At 45.6% G+C, this 21,190-nt stretch overlaps 1 protein-coding gene across 6 annotated transcripts in view; it reads left to right on the top strand.

The window, feature by feature from the left end:
• LEF1 (lymphoid enhancer binding factor 1) overlaps positions 1 to 21,190 on the top strand; it is a 116,471-nt gene that overhangs the window by 88,983 nt on the left and 6,298 nt on the right. For 2 of the 6 annotated variants that reach the window (XM_059661949.1, XM_059661961.1), the window contains exons 5-11: positions 367 to 457; positions 2,086 to 2,169; positions 4,107 to 4,229; positions 5,161 to 5,323; positions 10,219 to 10,326; positions 12,639 to 12,687; positions 13,359 to 13,399. In XM_059661949.1, coding sequence (XP_059517932.1) covers positions 367 to 457; positions 2,086 to 2,169; positions 4,107 to 4,229; positions 5,161 to 5,323; positions 10,219 to 10,326; positions 12,639 to 12,687; positions 13,359 to 13,393 — 653 coding nt within the window. In that variant the 3' untranslated portion in view covers positions 13,394 to 13,399. The remainder of the gene's footprint in view (positions 1 to 366; positions 458 to 2,085; positions 2,170 to 4,106; positions 4,230 to 5,160; positions 5,324 to 10,218; positions 10,327 to 12,638; positions 12,688 to 13,358; positions 13,400 to 21,190) is intronic. The other 4 variants (XM_059661947.1, XM_059661956.1, XM_059661953.1 and 1 more) reach the window with 3 other exon arrangements.

Here is a 21,190-nt window from a genome sequence, read left to right as displayed (position 1 = left end):
CTAGGGACCCTACCTGTGCACAAATTTCATGCACCGGGCCTCTAGTCAATGATGAGAGAGAATCACCACAAGCTGCCTCCTGTATGCCCCCCACTGGGGATCGAGCCCACAACCTGGGCTTGTGCCCCTGACCAGGAATCTGTGACCTGTTTCATAGGTTGACATTCAACCACTGAGCTAAGCAGGCCGGACAAGATGTACTCTTTTAAAACTTGTTTTCTCACATGTTGAAATCTTGAGAAGAGATACCAAACTGACTTCTGTTAAGAAGCAATGGTATAAAGCATTTTATTGCCTTTCCATTGCCATAAGAGTCAAATGTCCTGCAAATCTGAACACTCTGTACCTCTCCATTCTTTTTCATAGGCATGTCCAGGCATCCTCCTGCTCCTGAGATCCCTACCTTTTACCCGCTGTCTCCGGGTGGAGTTGGGCAGATTACCCCACCGCTTGGCTGGTAAGATCCCCCCTGCGAACTTCAGCCAGGCATTGGAGCATGTTCTCCTTCCCATTCATGGCAGTCAGCTTGATGAATGATAACACTTGTGGAGTTGAGGAAATTTTAAAACAGCAAGCAAGGTGCTAGCTTTATTTCATTTCAGTTTAAAAGATTGAAAAAACATACAGACATTGAAATCAATTGAACCCGTTTGCTTCTATGTATAGCAAATGACTGTAGCATTTGCTTTGAAGCCTATAGTTTTATGGATTCAATTTGTGGTTTGGGGCATGTGCTGTGCCTGTACAAAGTGCTCGGTGTGGTTTTCTTTTCTGTTTTTCTTTTTATGAAAACATATATTTGAAGAAAACAGACACATTGAATATCTATATACTATCTTTGCTTATAAATGGCAAGTGAGGTAAATGACAAACAGGGAGAAATTTAAAAATACAAAAACATCTTTTGAATTTTAATGTAAGTTCCAGCTTGAGTTCAGAAAAGCAAAAAAAAAAACCCCTAATGTTTGGGCTTTTTATTTTCCAGAATTCAATTGCTCTTTGTTATTTATAAAAAATCCTTAACTGCTGCCTTGAAAGTTTTCTAAATTGTAAAGGTAAAGGAAAGAAAATATATCTTAGGAAGAAGGATTTTTTTTTTCTATAGTGTAGCTTATGTTTATCATTTCATTGTGAGCACACAACTTTCCCCGCTCCCACTCCATCCCTTCTTCATTCCTGCCCTCCCCACAGCACTCCATGCAAACAGTGCTCCAACTTTGGCAAAAGCTTTCTCTCCTTTCTTCGGCGGGTTCTCTGTCCCTCGAGCCCCCAGGTCATTGCCCCGTCTCCCTACCTTGACATCCTTACATTATCTCTTCTTCAGCAAGAAGGGGTTATCCTGCCCTGGAAATTCCCACTTACTCTGTAGTACTAGCCCTCTCATCAATAACTGTTTGCATTTAATTGATGATGTGTACATGTTCAGTCCTACACAGTCATTCTGTCAGAACTGAGCTACTTAGGGGCAATGATCCTGTGCTGCCTTGTGTCAGTGGCAGCTGGAAATAAAGGCTGTGTAAGTGGAAAGTGTGAGATGTGGGAAAACTGGGAGAGATGGACTTGTCAGAGTGCGGGAAGATAATTCCAGTGAATTGCTCTCCAGCGGGTTGGGCGGGAGGGGGGAGTGCAGTGGCTTTAAAATACTTATTCATTTTTATATAAATATGAAGTTGTATTTCTTTCTTCTTTTTCCTAAAATTGTCAGATTCTGATAGAGAATCCACTAACGTTCTCTGAAAGGATTATTTCACCATCCTCAGGTTTCTGTTATAGTTAATAAGCATTTGTCACATGCCCACTTTGTTCAAAGCATGAATGGGGTTGGAAGAGGGGAAGGGATAAAAGACAGGTAATTCATGGACTAGTTTGTTTTTCACGCTGAAGGTGGGAGCTTTTCTTCAAGGCAAAAGATACTTTATTGGGTGGAGGGTAAGGAAGGGAAGCAGTGGGATAACTGAAGAAATGCCGTGGTCTGTAATAAAATTCCTATGTGAATGCCTCCCTCTTCTCTCCTCATCAAACTCTGACTGCTGGTTGGTTCCTCATGTTTTGTCATTGATGGGCTCCTTTCTTCTGTGACCTCAGGCAAGGTCAGCCTGTATATCCCATCACGGGAGGATTCAGGCAACCCTACCCATCCTCACTGTCAGTCGACACTTCCATGTCCAGGTAGGTAGAGGTGGAAACTGGGCACCCAGGACGAGCTGCTCTTCTGCGCTTGCATCTTGTGCGCCTCTGCTTGCCTCTGGTCGGTTGGCTAGGAGGGTGTGCGTAGCTCAGCCCCGCGTCTGTCTGCGCAGCGTGCCTGGCTCCCACACTAGGTGTCCCAGAGCTTCCTGGGTAGGAGCCTTACTCTGCGCCCCAACAGCCAGCACAGCCACACCCGCCAGGGGGAGGCACTCGGCCACGCGGGACACTGTGCCTCCAGAAGACCCCGATGCCACCCGGTTTGGTTTGAGTTCCATCCTTGACTTTCTCTGAGGAAAGTTGTATCCGTTTAATGTGACAGTGTTTGAAAATGCCCAGACAGTCCAGAGCCCCCTGGACCGCGGCTGTCAGAAGAGCCCTCGCTCAGCCTGGCGGAGGGCGGGCCCTAGTGTGTGAGCAGGCTGCGGGGCGCAGTGCCAGCCAGCTCTGGGCGCCCGCGCCCCGCTCTGTGGGACGCTTGCTTCTGGACAGGACGGCTTCTGTGCCTGTGCTTGATGTACACACCGTGTGGGGTGGCATCTGTGTTCCGTGTCGCTTTCCCCAGGGAGCGCTGTCGTGCCGGAAGCCAAGCTTTTGGGCTCGTCACTGGTCATGAATCTTTACTTTTTATGTACGTGTGAATGAAATTCGCAGTTTGTGTGGTGAATTTCAGCTTTTTGAAAAAACATTATTTTTTACAAACAAATTGTAAATCCAGCTCGTTGGAAGGGGATGAAATTAATATCCTCCCCCCCCCCCATACACCCCCCCCAAATATATTTTTACACTTCTTAACACTGTAAGAACTATCGGTGACAGGGGCTTCTCCCAGGCAGCATGCATTTTTGCAAATGGTGCATTTAGCAAAGCATTATTATTTGATCAACTATTTGTGTTTTTACCATGCCGCCTTAATTTTTTTAAAAAAAAAATTGTTTCTGAAATATTACATATCCAAGCAGAGTTCCTTCTTTCCTTCCCAGATGAAGGAGTACATTGTACCGGCTGTGATGAAAGACCTGGAATGTTGTTCTTGCTGAATTGTTTACTTTAAAACAGTTTAAAAAGCAAAGATTTCTAAAGCAGACGCAACTTTATCCAACGTGCTTGTTGAAAGTAGCCTTTATTTATTTTATTTGTCCTGCATGGCAGTTTCCCTCCTTTGTGTTGGATGGTGGTGGATATTTTAAGATGTTTTTACACTCTGCAAGCAAACTCGGGGAAAAGCCTTTGTTTAGCGTGCGTAGTTTTTGCCTTGATGTAGAACTGTATGTGTTCTTCCCTTTGATTAAACCCTTCCCTCCATTATGTTACCAGTTTTCCGAAGGTGAGATCTCTTAAACATTCTTTCTGTGTAGAAAATTACTCTAGATGACAAGGGCAACCTTATTAAATTGGGGACTGAAAAATATCTTCCTGTCCCTGATTTTCTCAATTGTTCCCTCCTAGAATTAGTAAAGAAGCCAGCAGTGTGAGGAGACTTGTGTTGTGATGGTTTGGTTGGGAGCATCGGCAGAGTTTTTTAAAATGTGATTTCTTTAGCTTTCATTTAAAAACCTTTGAAAAGCTAAATCTTACTTGTCATATTTCCAATAAAATTCTTCTTAATAAAATTATTTGAAAACTGCTTTGCAAGTAAAATGACTCAATTTCTTTTTCATCCTGTGGCCTAGAGCTGTCCCAGGAAAAATGCCAGATTCTACTCTTAGTTTGGGGGGAGAAAGTTGTTACACAGGGAATAATCATAAATATTTTCCACCTGAACACAGAAAGGAAAGAAATTGTCAGCCTGTTGCCATGTATAGGTAATACTCCTGTGTACAACTGCCAATAGCAGTTGGTGGGTCGTTGCAAAACGCCATCTAGCTTTTGCTGCTGTGGCCTCTAGTGCGGATTGTTTCTTCTCTTTCCTCCTCTAGGTTTTCCCATCACATGATTCCTGGCCCTCCGGGTCCCCACACAACTGGCATCCCTCATCCAGCTATTGTGACGCCTCAGGTCAAGCAGGAGCACCCCCACACTGACGGGGACCTGATGCACGTGTAAGTGTGCGTGGGCTCCGCTGGGAGTGCCTGATGATGCTGCCGTGTAAACAGTTTCTTCCTCCCAGTTGCACCTTCCCCTCTCTTTATTATGGAAATCAGTTAGCTCAGCTTCCTGTGGATTTTAGTGGGCTTGATTCTCATTACCAACTAACTTTGATTTTGGCATTGGAAAGGAGCACAGACCTCAGTAGATCAAGGGAGCCTCACCGAGATGGAGTAATCTTCAGAGCACGGGCACTGGGTAATCTTGAGCTGTGCAGCCACTTACTGCCCGATTTCAATTGGTTCTGATTGTTGGGGAGCCAGCCCCCGATGATACCTGAAAAGGACTGGGGAGTCCAGTGCCTGCCCAGGATGCAGTTTTCCCATTTTGAGGCTTTAAAAGCATAGAAGTCCAGGGAAAGGGGCAACCCACACTCAGGATTGTATCAGGCTGTTACCGCAAATTCCTTGAAGAAGAGGAATTGGCAGACTGGGAGGATGGGGTGGCAGGAAGCACGAGATAGTCCATAAATGCCCTCCAATGTGGGCAAAGCCAACAAGCATTTGTTTGGGGGCTAGAAGCTGAAGTTTCATTAGCGTCTCAAAGTGGCCCTTGGCCCTCCTCCCAGAAGTTAAGAACCTGACTTCTGAAAGAGGAATGACCACTTACACTGTAGGTTCCGCTTTTCCTGAGGTGACCAAGGAGCTGGGTCTCAGCCCTAACTGGGGCAGCGGTATACACCCATTTCCATTTGGTGTTCACACTTCCGTTGCTCCAGGGGAACTTTCTCCAACCTAAGGGCACTCCCTCACAAAGGGTTGCTCTTCTCAGTTGATGGTGTTCCAGGCTTGTAGAGTTTGCTGTGTAACCAGATGCTCTGCTACTGTCCACCCATCTCTTCCTTCTTCTGCCCACCCCTCCCCCAACACCACGTCCCCCTTTCAGGAAGCCTCAGCACGAACAGAGAAAGGAGCAGGAGCCCAAAAGACCTCACATTAAGAAGCCTCTGAACGCTTTTATGTTATACATGAAAGAAATGAGAGCAAATGTGGTGGCCGAGTGTACTCTGAAAGAAAGTGCAGCTATCAACCAGATCCTAGGCAGGAGGGTAAGTAGTGGGATGGCAACTCCATGTTGTGGGATGCGGGGGCTGCTTCCTTAGAACCTGCCCAAATGCACTTGCACGTGAGGTGGTCATCGGGTGCACAGGGGCCATCACCAGCCACTCTGGGAAGTAATCAGGAGACCCAGCTGTGGTGATAACTTTTCCGAGGATTAAATGCTATAATGCATTATCAACCACCTAGGCTGTTTCTCCTGTTACCACTCTTAAAACAAGAACTTGTTGTCTTTTGTGTGCCAGGCAATGAGACAATAATTGCTGAATAAAATAGATATGGTTCTTGTCTTCATGGAGTTCAAAGTTTTGTGACAGGATACAGATATTAGGCAGCTAATTACCTGATACATGTATAATTAAAATTGTGACAAATACTGTGACTATGAAGAATAAGATTCTATGAGAAAGAATAATGGGGCTAGGAGAAGGGCCCCTCTGAGAAAATAGTATTTAAGCTGAGACCTGAGGGATGCGTAGGGGTCAACCACGTGTGTGAAGTCCGGTCTGAAACAGGAGAGCATTGATCCCACATAGGGAGCGACGGAAAAGCCTGGGACAACCTTCATGAAGCTGGCAGATGCTGGCCACTTTTTCCAAGGTAGAAGCAGATCTGTGCTACTCAGAAGCTTTGAGTGGAAGAATTTATATGGGCCAGAGAAATCTTTATTCTAGAAAAATCACTGTCTGATTCTCAAAGTGTACATGAGCCAGGTTTCTGGATTGCCCCCCTTTTTCATCATTCTGTCACCTATGCTAAGATATTTTTCTGAGAACATATTATGTACCAGGCACTAGTCTGAGACTAGGACAGATACTGAGATTTTTATATCCAACCACCAAGCAAAAGGCTAGTCATTTTTCCCAGGGGTTTTTCTCTGGATTGAAATGCTTTTAGTTAGGTATCTGAAGAGTGGTGGGAAAAAATTGAATTTTTAAATTCAAGTCACATTTTCTCTGTAATTGCATTATACTTTTAGAAAATGCTTCATCATAGTTGTTGATGCTCTTCATAGATGTGTGATGGCTTCTGACTATGCCGGTGTATATTTGTTTTTGAACCCTCTCAAGAAATTCGTGATTTGCAAATGAACATTCGATGATGGGGGTCTAGCAACCTTTGTGAAACCTGGAGGACCACGTTTTTTCTGTTATCGATTATCATTTTTACCGTATGTGCTACAAACCTAATACATTTTAGCATTCATAAGAGAAAGCATTCAGGAGATTTTAGGGAGAGAGGAGCAGGCTTTCTTGCATTGATTCCTGTTGGATGGGGAAAAAAAATGCAGCTATTTCCAACCTGCAAGACACCAGGGTTTCAGGGTCAGGGTGCAGTGACAGATTATAGCTTTTTGGTGCCCTGTGTACAATACTCTATATGTCCTGTGGATCCTTAAACACTTAATAACAGCAATTACAATGATTTCCCAAGCCGAGGAGTGATTTCCATCATCTTTGAAGAATTTCACCTTAAAAGCTCAAAGACTGATGACCATTTCCCCTGACCCTTCAAAAGAAGAAATCAGAGGAAAAGAGGAGTTGTTCTTCTTTCATCTCCTGTAAAACTCTTTGTTTGGTTGTGTACTTTTTTGTGTAGTTTTGTTTTCCTTTTTTGAGTTAAAGGTCCCCTGTCCCTCCAGCAGGGACTCTTTTCCTGCTCAGGAGGCTGGGGAGGGCTGTGCTATGGCGGCGTGCTTCCTATTTTTCATGCACGTTTCCCACAATTGCTACTTTCTCAGCTCCCTTAACCATCCCCAGGTCAGAGCATGTGTCCTAAGGGATGGTTCTCATTTGGGGTCTCTCTCTGTGTTTGATTTGCACACCTGTTTCTATTTATAGTTTCTGAGCTCTCTGATTAAGATCAGGTTTTCTCCCCTTTCATGGCTCCCCTCTGCCAGAGCAGCCCCTGATCCTTCTTAAAGTCCCCGGCTTTACCGTCGTGACGTTTTACACCGGGATGATTGTCATTCTTAAAAGGGAGCTTAAGTTCATCCCTGAGCATTTTCTGTTTGGGTTTTTATACATTTTATTGTCTCTCTAAAGTAGAAATGTTCAGGCGCAGGAATTAATCAGTTTTCTTGTTATTATTATAAATAATAACACAAATCTAACTTTAAGATACACTTTTTTTTGGACCTTCCAGTCTATTAAAGGGAATGCCATCTATTACAAACGTATTGTCAGGATTTTAAAATCTTGGAACTGTATAAATTTCTTTAAGTGGGTATTTTCTCAACAACTTGGTGAAATCTTGACAATGAAATTTAATTTTTTTTAAAAATTAACACAGGTTTTCAGTAAGCAAAAGCAATAGAAAAGCATTTTTCGTCGGGTGTGTTTCAGAAGTTCCAGTAAAGAAAGATCATCTTTCTAGTTTGTATTAGACTTTATTTTGTTTCAGTGCAAAATTTTAATACCATTATTTGACCTCCCGCTTTTCTCTGGTGAATGATCTTTCATTGTGAGCTGACTTTGAGCATTAGAAATATCAGGAAACTAAAAGGAACTAAGAAACACAAGTAAATGGTTTAATTTGTGACCTGCTTTTTCTCCTTGCAGTTTGCTCAGTTTTGTTAGCTTGGGTTTTTTGTCAACCCTGTTTTCAGCTTGAACTGAAAAATACCTGGTTGCTTGAGTAAAAGACCCAACTTCCCAAACTTGGGGAAATTGTTTTATAAAACTTAATTCAGGCTTTTTCAGCAAGTTATAAAGCTGCCATAAGTTCTATAGAATTATATTGATATGTTATGGTAGCATTAGAGAGAGATTATTTGTCAAATGAATAAACAAATTTACAAGGTAAGACTTCTTTCACAACTTTGTCCCTTTTTGCCTCCTTTTGTGTTCTTCTATGGTAACACTTTGCCTCCTGCCAGTCACAGTTACTTAATACCAGAAGTGTGTAAATATTAATGATTAGTCTTTTGTCAAAAAACAAACAAACAACAGCACAGAAGAAAACAACCAAGGCTGCCCTCCTCCCTTGTGCTCAGTTTGTTTGCCTCCCCCTGTGGCGGGCTCTCACCAGGACAGCGTAGTGTCTCAGGTTTGGGAACACTGCCCCTTGGCAGGTGCCACGTGACTTTTCTTGCCTGGTCCAAGCTGCCAGGGCTGACCCAGGCCTCTTCCTAGGCGCCTCTTGACTCAGCGTGTTTACTCTGCTAGTACAGTGCACTGCGTCTCAGGTAACTTCCAGGTGTTTGTTTGTTTGTTTATTTGTTTGTTTCCTTGTGTCCCCTCCCCCAGTTATTTTTAAGAAAAGCATATTACCTGCTTTAGGTTCAGGCCAAGTCCCGCTGTGTGTCCTGCTTCTTAACTTTACCCTCTACACTCTACGGCAATTAAAAAATAAATCATCTACCCTGTCCAACACAGCGGCCCTGGCTTTTAAGGGGATTTCAAAGGACATGGACTTAGTTGACCTGCTGGAGGCTGGAGTGGTGGGTGGGATGTGGCAGGAGGGGCGTCAGTGCTCCTCCTGAGATGGGCTTCTCTTGACAGACAAGAGCAGCGGCTGTTTCTGTTTCCCCCAGGAAAGCTTCCTAGCCTGCCTTCAGGGGCCGTCCCGAGCTGAGGACTGAGACATCGCTTCCTCCTGAGGACTTTCTCATCAGCCTCTCTCGCTCCTTCCTCTCCCCAATCCTGTCTTTTCTTTTTCCAAGAACAGGGGAATTAAAGTCAATATTCAGGGTGGACATGAATGAGAAAGACTGGCCTAGCCTTGCATGGAAGGAGTGAACTAGGAAGTTCCCTACCCCCGAGAGCTGGGAGAGCAGGCGTGGAGGCTGGGCAGATCCAGAGTGGGCGTACGCGGGTGTGCACGTGGACTTAGGTCTGCTCCTGCAGCTGCCACCTCCGTGCCATCACCTCAGGACAGTGGGGGTCCCCCAAAGCTCGGCCAGTCTCCTGGAAGGTTCTGCTGACAGATCCGGGCACTGAGGAAGTAGGGAAAATATTTGCAACCGCCTACTGGGGGCCTAGGGCAAGTTATGGGCAAATATATGCAGAGCAGTGTGCAAATAGAAGCTACTTAAAATCCCAAAGGGATGCCTTGCCCTACATAAGCTGTTTTGCCATGTACGTATATATCCGTGATGTGAAAGGGAAATGGGAAGTTGGCAGGGTTTCAGCTACTGTATTCTCCAAAGTAGGTACTATTGCCTCAAATCGAGACGGCAAAGTAAACTTGGGTAATTAATGCTCCTTCTTTCCATCAGAAGGAAGCGAAAGCCCAGCACCATGAGGTGTGCGTGTGTGATTGATTGTACAATGTTATCAGTGTTCTCCCTGGAGACAACCAGCGTTTATGTACGTGTGAGGAGAGGGTGAAGGGGTGGGCCAGACCGACTTTTGACGTCTTGCTCTACGGACAGGATCATATGATGAAGGTTTCCGGCTCTTCATATGACAGTGGGAGAGTGCCCGTGCGAAGTGAGGATGTATCTGTGGGAAAGACATCTGGAAGTTATCGCGTTTTGCATAAATAAGTGGTACTTAGGCTCAGATATCAGAATATGCTACAAACTCTGTAAAGGGCTAAATTGGGCGTTGAGGTTCAGCAGTGAAAGTCCTTTTTAATTTGTATTGGAAAAGAGCAAGGGGGGGTGACAGATCCTGTTACTTTGGGTACTTGGGTTGACTTTGATGTGTTTCCTGGGATATCAGAGAACAGAACAGAGAGACCAAGGTTTTGAGTTTGTCTCCAGCCACCAGGCTCCAGCGGGATGTCTGCAGCGCTCCGTCTTCTGCCATTTACAAATAAATCGATGTTTCAGGGCTTCATGTTTTTGTTCCTCGGTGTTGAAAACATGAACTCTGTACTACTGTGTCTATTTTGCTCACTTCAGTTTGTCCCCCCCCGCCCCCACCCGCCTTTGTTTCAGTGGCACGCCCTCTCCCGCGAAGAGCAGGCGAAGTATTATGAACTAGCGCGGAAGGAGCGGCAGCTTCATATGCAGCTGTATCCCGGCTGGTCGGCCAGAGACAATTACGTAAGGCCCGCGCGTACCCAGGCCCTCTGCTGTCACTCATCCTTCCTTCCCAGGGCTTTCGTGGAGGAAGTGTTTCACAGTGTGGCGAATGCTGGTGCTATGTCCTATTTTTGGAAGTTAATGGACTTCATAATGTATCATCACATTTTGAAAGCTTTGAGCTGTCACAATGTCTTTTGGCTATAAGTGCTAATCAATTTTTTAAATGAAACTTTTTAAATAAATAAAAAAAAACACCTTATGTTTTCTTCCATACAAAAAAAAAAAAATTAAAAGACCTTATTTATCATTGAAATGATGGCAAAAAAGATTTTTTTAAGCCCATACACTCATCAGGCTCAGTCTCCCAGCGCCTCCTTAAGAAGACTGCTTGAGTTGAACAGTTTTCTCCCCTGCACTGGGCTTCTGTTCCCGGCTGGTAATTCTAATTAGCATCTTCTGGGCAGAGCCTTTGCCATGCCCTTTAAGTGGGAATCAGCTTCCCGCCCAGAGGGTTTCAGAAGTGTCCTCTTCTCACCCTGCCCTGCATCTCCTGGATGCAGTTTGCCTGAGGGGGCAGCTGGCCTTCCTTCCCTCTCTGGCCCAGGGGCGGGCTGTGCTGTGCTATCAATCTGTATAGATTGAATGAGCATTGCATCTTGAATGTCTTTGAAGTTTCTGGCTCTGACCCTTAAGTAAAGAAGTGATTTTTTACTTGTTAGAAGAGATAAAGGAAACGTTCTCTCCCTCTTGCTCTCTCTTCTTCTGTCCATATGGAGAGATGGGAAGAATGTTTTAAAGGCAGCCAGTGTCATGTGAATTTACCGTGAAAGATTTTCCTCTGCACAGTTTTTAAAGGAAATTGTTTTTGCAAAACTTGATTTTAGGATTGTCCTAAATAAAGGGGAAAGCCAGCTTTGTTACATACAATTTTTATCATAAATCAAAATAAGTCTATTAATTACTAAGGCAAACAGAAGTCAATCAAGTGATAGCACTTTAGCTAAAGGTATTCTTAAAATAACGGTATGAGAATAGTCTAAACAAGACTATCCTTATTGTAGCTTAGCTTTTAGTGTCAGAATGCTATTCTGATCCTCACTGAGATCATATTAAATGTAGTTCAATGATTTACTATTAAAATGCCCTATTATTCTATGGCATCACAGATTTCATAACTTCAATGTGTTTTTATAGCTTTTATAACTGAGGTTTTCATAAATCAACAACAGTGCACATATTTTCTTAGGTGAGATCAGCCAAATATTTATTAGAGCTTTTAAATTTAGTGCTTAATCGCCTCAGCATTAGATAAAATTTTATGAAAAATATTTTTATGCTTACCACCCATGAATTTTGTTTTTTTGTATAGGTTGACATTAAGGCATCCAAACTATGTAGCTCTTTTTGTTTACTATAACTGTAGGTTCTCTTGAAACACCCGCTTGTCCTTGAAATGTAGGCTAGGTCAGTGGTCGCCAACCGGTGGTCCGCGTTGGTCCGTGAGGTCCGAAAGGTTGGCGACCGCTGGTCTAGGCTATTTCACAAAGGCTGCAGTCACCTGTTCTAGAGAAGCGCTGGCTCGGGCGGTGCTCTGGGAGACGAGCTGTGCAGGAGGGACGGGGACACAGCTCAGCACAGCCCCTGTGGTGAGTTAGGTATGGCTGTGGCGGTGAGCTCCGGCTGAGGGAGGGGTCCGGTGGGTGAGAGGCAGTTCCTGGAAGAGTTGACACTTGAGATGAGTGTTAAAGGACAGATGGGAGGGAGAGGAGAAAGTGAGGAAGTCCGTTCCAGACATGAAACAGCCTCGCAGCATCTTGTGAAAACCATTTGAAAGGGCGATGGGGGTGCCTGTGAGAAGCATGCTCTCCCTCTGTCGCTCCCCTCCCAGCGCACTCAGTAACCTTAGAGACCAAGTTATTCGGTGATCACTCACACTGGCTCCCGGTTCCCGCCGGTTGCCTTAGTGTTTGTGAGGATAGTTTCAGTCAACTTTCCAAAGTCTTATGGCTTCAACAGTCAGGCCCTGTGGCATGAAGAAAACTATCTTGATGTGTATAAACACATGGTTTCATGTCTTCACACAATATATTCAAGATGATCTTATAGTTTTATTTTTTATTGTTAATGTGATTTTATACATATTTTCTCTTCAGCCAAGGATATGTTTATTGATTTGAGGGGGGATGGGGAGAAAGAGAGAGAATGAGAATGAATGAATATGAGGCATCTGTGTCTCTTCGTTGACTGCCCATTTGTATTTTTGTATCCCATTCACCCATGTGTGTTCTCAGTACAGTTTATCACATGACACTGTGCCTGTCTTCTTCCAGGGTAAGAAAAAGAAGAGGAAGAGAGAGAAACTACAGGAATCCACATCAGGTAGGCACCCTGTGACTTTTCAGTCAATCCTCAGGCTTCTGACAAACACCTTTAAAGTAGTTTGCATCTTTCTACACACACACACTGCTTTATTTGGCAACTGTATCTTGTAATACCTCCACTTTGCTTTTCCTCCTGAAATTCTTTAAAAATGTTTTAAGAGACCTTTCTTTTCAATGTGACTTTGTGTTTAGGTACATCTAAAAACGCCTTTCCCCAGCCCTGTCCCCTGGAATCCTGGTTAACTGTGGTTGTTTGTTTTGCTTTGTTTTTGCTTCTGTTGTCTATGTCCTCTTTGTTTTAGTAATACTTCTGTTCTTCTATTTGCAGAACTCTTTACAGTAAAAATTTTTATGATGATTCTATAATATGCTACCTTATATCCCCTTGAGAATCTTTTTTGTGGTTTAGGTTATTTAAAAATATAAAACATGGTGCTAGGGTTTATCTTTCCTACACATTAATTCAAGTCATCAATCAGTGAGGTCCTATTTATTTCCCCCTTTCTTTCATTAAAAGTAAGGCCACCTGTACTGCACACATGAAAATGGCTGGTATAAGAACCATAAAGAGTAAAGCAAACAGGCCCGCTTGATGTTGTAGCTACTACGTATTTGGAATGTTCAGAAACCTCGTCAATAAAAATTTGTTAAAGACACAATTTTCTGCAGGTACAGGTCCCAGAATGACAGCTGCCTACATCTGAAACATGGTAAGAACGGCCCTCTGGTCCCACTGCTGACACTCCTTATAAACAGAGGCACTCGCTTGCGAATCTCCTTGCTCACTCAGCATTGCGCCTTTAAAGAGGAAACTCCACCAAAATCAGATTGCGCTTTAAAAAGAACCCGATGGTTTTTATACCGGCTATGTATTTGCAATGTAGTATGCGTTCATCTCTCCCCTTCTTCCTGCTTTGCCCCTTTAATCTTCCCCCATCCCCTTTTCCCTGACTCTCTTCTCAGCCATTCCTCACTCGGAGTGGCAGATCTGCCTCCTTAAAAAACAAACAAACCAGCAACACAAACCAGCAAGCAAAATGCGGTCTTTCTCCGCACCCGGGGCTGGGTGAGGAGCCCTGGCCGTTCTGTCTCAGCTCGGCTCCCTCTGCTCTCTGGGGCTTCCTGTCAATTGAGATGACACACAGATACTTAAAAGTTACTCGTTTGTTTCTCGTGAGAAAGATGTGCTCTATTTATTTATTTATTTATTTACTTACTTACTTACTTACTTATTTACTTATTTAAACCTGTCATGGGGACTGCTTACTTGATTAATTGTATTCTGCTACCAAGAGTTTTCTTTATTGGTAACCATTGCTAGATCTCCCTCTACTGTTTGCAAGTAATACTCATTTCATTTCTTTTTGCTCTAAAATTATTTTTGACCACATAACCACCAGCCCAGGGAACCTGCCTTGTACACTGACTTGGTCTTTGCTAAGTTTTTCAAAACTTAGTGTGCCCGCATTTTCTCCCAGGGACAGTTCTTCTCGAAGGAGCCACCTTGGATTCTGCTGTCTCTCTAGCAGCCACATCCAGGTGCTGTCCGTTCTGTCTCTTGGGTCTGTCTGGCTTTCCTCTCTCACTCGCCACTGCCACAGAACAGCTCGGAGCACAGACTTTCCATCGGATTATTGCAGTAGCCTGTGGGTCATTTTCCTGCCAGTTTCCAGAGGAATTTGCTCAAACACAGACTGATTATGTCACTTCCCAACTAAAACAGTCCGTGCTTTTCACCGCCCGTAGGATCAAGAGCAAACCACTTAGTGCCGCCTCACCTCTACCCTCTCCTCAGAGTTCAGCCTTCAGCCGCTCGCTCTCCACCCCTCCTGCCCTCCCGCCTGTCTTATGAGTCCTGTGCTCAGGCCAGGCAGAATTACTAGTGGTTCCCAGGTGGGTGCCAGCTGCTGCACGCACTGCCTTGTGCTTGGAGGGCCGGGTGCCTGAGTGGAGCGCTGGCCTGCAGACCATTTGGCTCTTGACTAGAACCAGGTGACTCCTACTTAGTCTTTAGAACTACATTTTTATGCTGAGATGTCAATGGAGTTTCCCAAAGGAGCCAGCAGAGGTTTGGGAACCAAGTAGATCTGAATTTTAAATCCACCTTTTGCCTGGGCATTCTATTTCAGCTTTTTTTTTTAACCTCACCAAACGATATGTTTTTTTTTATTGATTTTAGAGAGAGAGGAAGGGAGGGAGAGAGAAATATTGGTTGGCTGCCTCCTGAACGTGCCCTGACTGGGATTGAACCTGAAACCTATGTAGGTGCCCTGACCAGGAAGTGAACCTGCAATCTTTTGGTGCATGGGATGACGCTCCAACCAGCTGGGCCACCCGGCCAGGACTCTGCTTCAGCTTTTTCATCTTCGTTCTCCTCGTCTATGAAATGGGGGTGGTAACACCTGCCACCTGCAGTTGTTTCTGTGCCACAGGTGCCTGCCTTCCTCCTCCACCCTCACTGAGACCGACTCAGGTGCTCTCTCCTCTGTGCAACTCCCTGATCTTACTCAGATTCCCAGGTTCTTCAGAATCCCATCACCGTAGTTCTGTGATATCAAAAGTCTTCTAACCCTGGCCAGGTAGCTCAGTTGGTTAGAGCATTGTCCCCACCTAGGAAGGTTGTGGGTTCAATCCCCAGTCAGGGCACATATAAGAATCAACCAATGAATGCATAAATGAATAGAACCACAAATCTCTCTCAATCTCTCTCAAAATCATTTAAAACACAACTCTTCTAAACTAATGCAGAGAGGCAGGCTTTTCTCTGAGTGAAAAGAGGGCCATCCCTTCATCTAGGTGTCCAAACAAAGAATCCAAAAAATGTCACAGATGCTCATCTTTAATTCAGCCTGACAGCTGTGATCCTAGGACCTATTCTGAGGCCTCCCCACTTGGTGATGAGGAGCAAGGAGCAGAAAGATGACTTAATCACCGGCCCTGCCTCCAGAAGCTCATGGCATCATAATAGAAGTAATTCTAGTAACCATCACACACACGAGCTTGTGTGGGATTTTTTCCACTCTTTTTAAGTACTGACGCAGGTCTGGACAGCAGTCTTTCCTTCTGTGCTTTTCCCCCAAAGGGGAGATCCTCCAGAGTGCAGTGTGCTGAGGACTCACCTTCACAGACTCGCTCCACCTTCTATTTGCATCAAAATCTCTAATGCTGTTTCTGTTAAAAACCATGGAAAATGTATTACCATATTTCAGAGTTTGTATTTGGTTTTGTGTCCTTATTGATTAACATTACCTAGTATTTTCCATTAGAAGATTAAGCAGAGTTTGTGTCCTAGAATGAGTGTATCCCAAATAACTTTTTTAAAAAAATAAGTCATAACTATCATTGTGCTTTCTTGTCACTTTTTTCTAAAGTTAAGGTGTCCTCTCTAACCTGTCCCAGAAGAAAACAAAATAAAGTGGCCCCCACCCTCTTCCAGCCAAAATTCCCACCAGCTGCTTGTGGGGCTCCAGACGGTGGGGCTCCCCTGGCTGCTGGGCCGTCCTTCAGCCTTTGAAGTCACTGTCGCCTCACTGTCCTGCTGCGGAGAGCTGCACTGGTGGTCCCTTGATAAGAATTACTGAGCAGCCCTAGCTGGTTTGGCTCGGTGGATAGAGCATCGGCCAGTGGACTAAAGGGTCCTGGGTTCGATTCCAGTCAAGGGCACATGCCTGGGTTGTGGCCTCGATCCCCAGTAGGGGGAGTGCAGGAGGCAGCTTATCAATGATTCTCTCTCATCATTGATGTTTCTATCTCTCTCTCCTTCTCCCTTCCTCTCTGAAATCAATAAAAAATATATACATATATAAATATAAATAAATAGAGAGAGAGAGCAGAAAGGAGCTAAGAATTGCATTCATAAAGATTTCAGTAAATTACGAATAGCATCTCTGCTCTTCCCCCACCTTCTCTGTGTTAGGAACTCAGGAACTGTGATAGGTGTAGTAGTTGACGTGTTTCGTCATCATTCAGCAGGCACTGCGCACCCAGCGGAAGCCAGGCTGTGCGAGACCTGGCAGTAGAGTGCTGGAGGAGGCGCGGGAGCTCCCTGCTCTCACGGTGCTCCTACTGCTGCGCTGTCGGGTGGTTGATGAAGAATGAATGGGGAAGTATATGCGCTGTAATCAAAATGAAGCGGAGATTGGGCTTGGTGTCTGCTTCAGGCTGGCTGCTCAGAAAGGGTCTTTCTGAGGATGTAACACTTGGGGACACCCAGTTGTTACCCCTGAGAAATGGAGGGTGTTGTGTGTATGGTTTGAAATAGCAGTGGCAAAGCAAGGAAAGGCAAGGAAAGAGAGCCTTGTGTCGCAGGAGGAACTGGGACCAGGAGTGAGGCCCAGGCCCCTCACGTCACCCCGGAGTAAGCTGTGGGGCCTGGGGCGGGTCATTTCCAATCAGTGTGCCTCTGGCTCCTCGTGTGGCAGGACTGAGAGGGCTCCGACCAGCTTCCTCGTCTGCTTTGCTCCCCGTGGTCTGCACTGCCTCCCAGTGTTGTCAGAGAGACTCGGCTCTCTTTTCTATTCACTAGCCTGCAGTCTGCATTCTGTGCCTGGATGGTTTGTAACCATTACACACCTGTGTGATCTCGGATGACTTGTACCCACGGTGGCCGTGTTCTGTTCCTGCATAGGTCGCCCTGCCTACCCCCTTCTCCCCAGGCCAGGGCCTGGATGCTCTGCTTCTATGGGTTTGATTCTCCGCTGACATGATCAAGTGGCTCCATTTGACAGTCTTGAGTCATGTTAGTGCTGGCTTCACCTTAGAGACAAACCGAAGACAGATAAAACACGTGATTAGAATCAATCATGCGGGTAGTGCGATGTGAAAGCTCCCACGGCTGGTCTTCAGTTCTGCAGGGAAGTAACAGAGTATTAGCTAAGTCCTGCTGCTCCTCTCTGTAGTCAGGTAAAGCTCATGGAGCACAGAGCCCAGGCAGGGGAGATGTCCTGACTCCAACAGGAAGAGTTTTGTGTGTGTGTGTGTGTGTGTGTGTGTGTGTTTTATTTTTAATTGATTTCAAAGAGGAAAGGAGAGGAAGAGAAAGATAGAAACATCAATAAGAGAGGATCATTGATCGGCTGCCTCCTACATACCCCCTATTGGGGATTGAGCTTGCAACCCCAGCATGCGCCCAACCTGGAATCAACCAGGTCAGTGCTCAACCACTGAGCCACACCGGCTGGGCCGGAAGGTATTTTTTTGAGATGGTTTATTTCTCTTATGTACTCAGTGAAACGTAACACTGTTTGCTGTCCTTAAAGAAAATCTTTCATCCATGTCTGTTGCTCAAACGCTAGAGACTCTCATGACTAGTATGGAACCATCAACTCAAAGGAAAATGCCCTGCTAATAAGGAAGAGGCTCTCTTCAGCGAACCAAAAAGCCCTCTGGAAGCTTGTGTTTCTACTCTTCAAAAGATAGGTTTCATTTAAAGCTTCCTCTTTTTCTGATGGGAAATGCCACTGCAGTCGCCTCATGCAGACCGAGATAAAACCTGGCGATTGAGCAGTTCCTGTGCCCCCAGCTGTGTCCCCGTTTCCCATGTGCTTCCACTTTGGGCCTTAGGAGAAGAGTGTTTACTCTGGTGAAATCGTGCTGAAACACAGAACTGGCGTTCACCCCGTCGCTATACCTTGCCACAGCTTCCAGGACAATTAGCAGTGGGATCTGTAAGAGCCATTCTTCTAGGTTGGAGTGATTCCCAAGCTGTGGGTCTTTCATGAAAGCCCAGTTCATCCTTAGCTTTTGGGCTGTGGGATGCTGGGAGCGCAGGGCCACAGGGGATGAGACTGCACACGTTCTCCTCAGGCCCAACTGGAAGGCAAGTATCATGAATGCCAATCATTTGTGTGTTTTTTGTTGTTTCCTCTTTAAAATATATTTTTATTGATTTCAGAGAGGAAGGGGAGAGGGAGAGAGAAACATCGACGATGAGAGAGAATTGTTGATCGGCTGCCTCCTGCACACCCCACACTGAGGATCTAACCTGCAACCCGGGCATGTGCCCTGACCGGGAATCAAACCGGGACCTCCTGGTTCATAGGTCAACACTCAACCATTGAGCTACACCAGCTGGGCTAATCGTTTGTTTATTCTCTGAAAATATACAGTGAGGAGGACTCCTGCAAGAACTGCATTAGGCAGTGGGGCGGGGGGGGGGGGGGGTTGCTTGCTAACTGGGCCCTGTCCCTTCTTGGTGTGCTCCCAGTTTAAGAAGATGCAGATGTACAAATGGGTAATTAGAAAATAATATGCTTTGTGCTAGGAAGGAGGCGCATGCAGTGCATTATGTAAGCATAAAGAGAACAGGAAGTACGTAAATCAGAGTGAAATCAGGGAAGGCTTCCTAGAAGAGGCAGCACTTGAGCTGCTCTGTCATGAGGGAATTCTTGGGTTTGATAGAACAGGGATCAGGTTGCTGTGAGCTTCCAGTGTCTTGGTTCATGTTTGATTTAGAACACGTAACATCTCAAGAGTTTGTCAGAAGTCAGAGATTATCCTCAAAGACTGAATTTCCTTTCCTGAGCTAATCAAGATTCATGCGGAATTAAAGAAGCCAAGAATTAGAATTTTTTTTAGAGAGGATTATTTTTCTGAGTTTACTAATTTAAAAATGTAACTTCACAACTTGGTTAGTAACTTTAGCAGAACAAATACCAAAAAAAAAAGCCCACCATCTTAAATTATATAGACTGAGAAGATATTCTAGTGATATTTTGATGTATTTTCTTTGATTATATAACCTCAAAGAACTAGTTTAAAAGTAGAAACATGCTATCTCTAAAAAAGCAAAAAACCTCCGGTTCAATGCAGACACAGATGCACACAGGCACTCGGTACAGACACACGTGCTTTCGGCTTTATCGTGTATACTCGCTAACCTGAAAAATTAAAGTGTTTTTACTTTAACGTTTATTTTTCTGGAGCCAAGAGGTATGTAGGGGAGGTAGTTTCTAGTACAGTATAGAATGCAATAGCTGTTTGTGCAGTGCTTGGATTTATATGTTTAAGAAAATTGTTCTAGCTTTCTGTTTGATGGTAGTATTGGCGAGCCTGGCGAGGTGGTTAGGGATGGGGAATCTGGGGTCCCTGGGTCCTGTAAGGCCTCCCTACAGAGCAGCCTGACTACGGAGTGGAACAGAGACATCCTCAGGGCCGGTGATAGGACTGGAGCCTGGGTCTCCCAGGACCCTGGCCTGAAGCCGGAGTACCCTGCCCTGGAGTCAGGGAGTGGACTAGACATTTTCAGTGGTCTTGTTGAGAAAAACGTTTATTTCAGACTAGTGCACATGGAAAGAAAATTAATTAGAGGGAATATTTTAATATACACTTAGGCACTGAGTGTGTCAGGCACTGAGCAGGGGACACGGGCGTTGAGGGCTTTTGGAAAGGGAAGCTCAACCATTGAGCGACACCAGCTGGGCTGATTGTTCATGAAGTTGAATAAAGATCAGTGGTGCTGCGCGGCTCCCGTGGGCCCGAGTCAGCGTGTCCTGGGAAAATGTGTGCACCTTCTCCTCCTGCCTGGTTCTTCAAATGGAGGCCTTGCCCAGGGGCACCTCTGCCATTTCCTCAGCGCTCGGATCCTGGTAGCGTGTCCTTTGCCTTGTCAGGACCGACGGTTTACTCTGAGCAGGAAGTGGAGGTCTCGGTGGCCTGGAGAGGCTCACGCTCAGCCCCTGCCCTGGGCATGCTCCTGTCTGAGATGGTGGCCTGCCTGTGCCTTCCCTCCTCTTGTTTGCCCACAATCCCTGCTAAACTTGTCCCAGCTGACACTTGACTACAATGTTCCTTATTAGGGACTCCTTGGTGAGAACATTCAATAAGGAAAGTGACGTCTGCAAGTAAGGGCAGGCCTGGTCACACCGTCTTAAATAGAGACGGCTGCCTGGGGGCACTGGCTGGGCCACACCGTATGTGGACTGCGGGTGTTCAGATCCTGCCCCTTCTGCAGGATGCCTTCTGCGCGCTGCTGCGGGCGCCTCGAGATCACAAGGAGCGCAAGAACCCATGCTAGCGTGAGCAGGGCAGGAAATCTATTTTAAGGATACAGGAGCATCTCGTGGAAGCCAGACAGTTGGGCTGAGGAGAGGACTAGAGGGTGGGTGGCCTGGGAAAGCTGTCCGAAGGTTCTTCCTGCCTCTTACGTCCGCCCCTCCCTGACAATTGCTCCATTCTCCCTCCTGCAGACTGACTTCCTGAGTTCTTTGATCCTCAGGCCAGAACTCCCAAGCTTAGGTGTTGTTACCATCTCAGTCTCCCAAAGGGATGGCGATTCTTTCCAACCCCAGGGAAGGGGCTCTGGTTGGCCCAGCGCGCTCAGACAGACTTCTGCCCGGCCCGTCATCAGCTGTGGCCAGAGGAGGAGGCCATGCTGTACAGGTGCTGTCAGGCTCACTGCTCTAGCCTGGGGGTGAGGAGTGGGCATGAGAGGAGCGGGAGGCAGCAGCCCACAGGCGTGCACTGCAGCTCTGTCATCACTGTGGCCCAGCCTGTTAGCTCGG

Source organism: Myotis daubentonii, chromosome 1, assembly GCF_963259705.1.
Source record: "Myotis daubentonii chromosome 1, mMyoDau2.1, whole genome shotgun sequence".
In the NCBI taxonomy this organism is placed as follows: domain Eukaryota; kingdom Metazoa; phylum Chordata; class Mammalia; order Chiroptera; family Vespertilionidae; genus Myotis; species Myotis daubentonii.
Note: the sequence above shows the minus strand (reverse complement) of the source record. Positions and strands in the feature narration are given on the sequence as shown.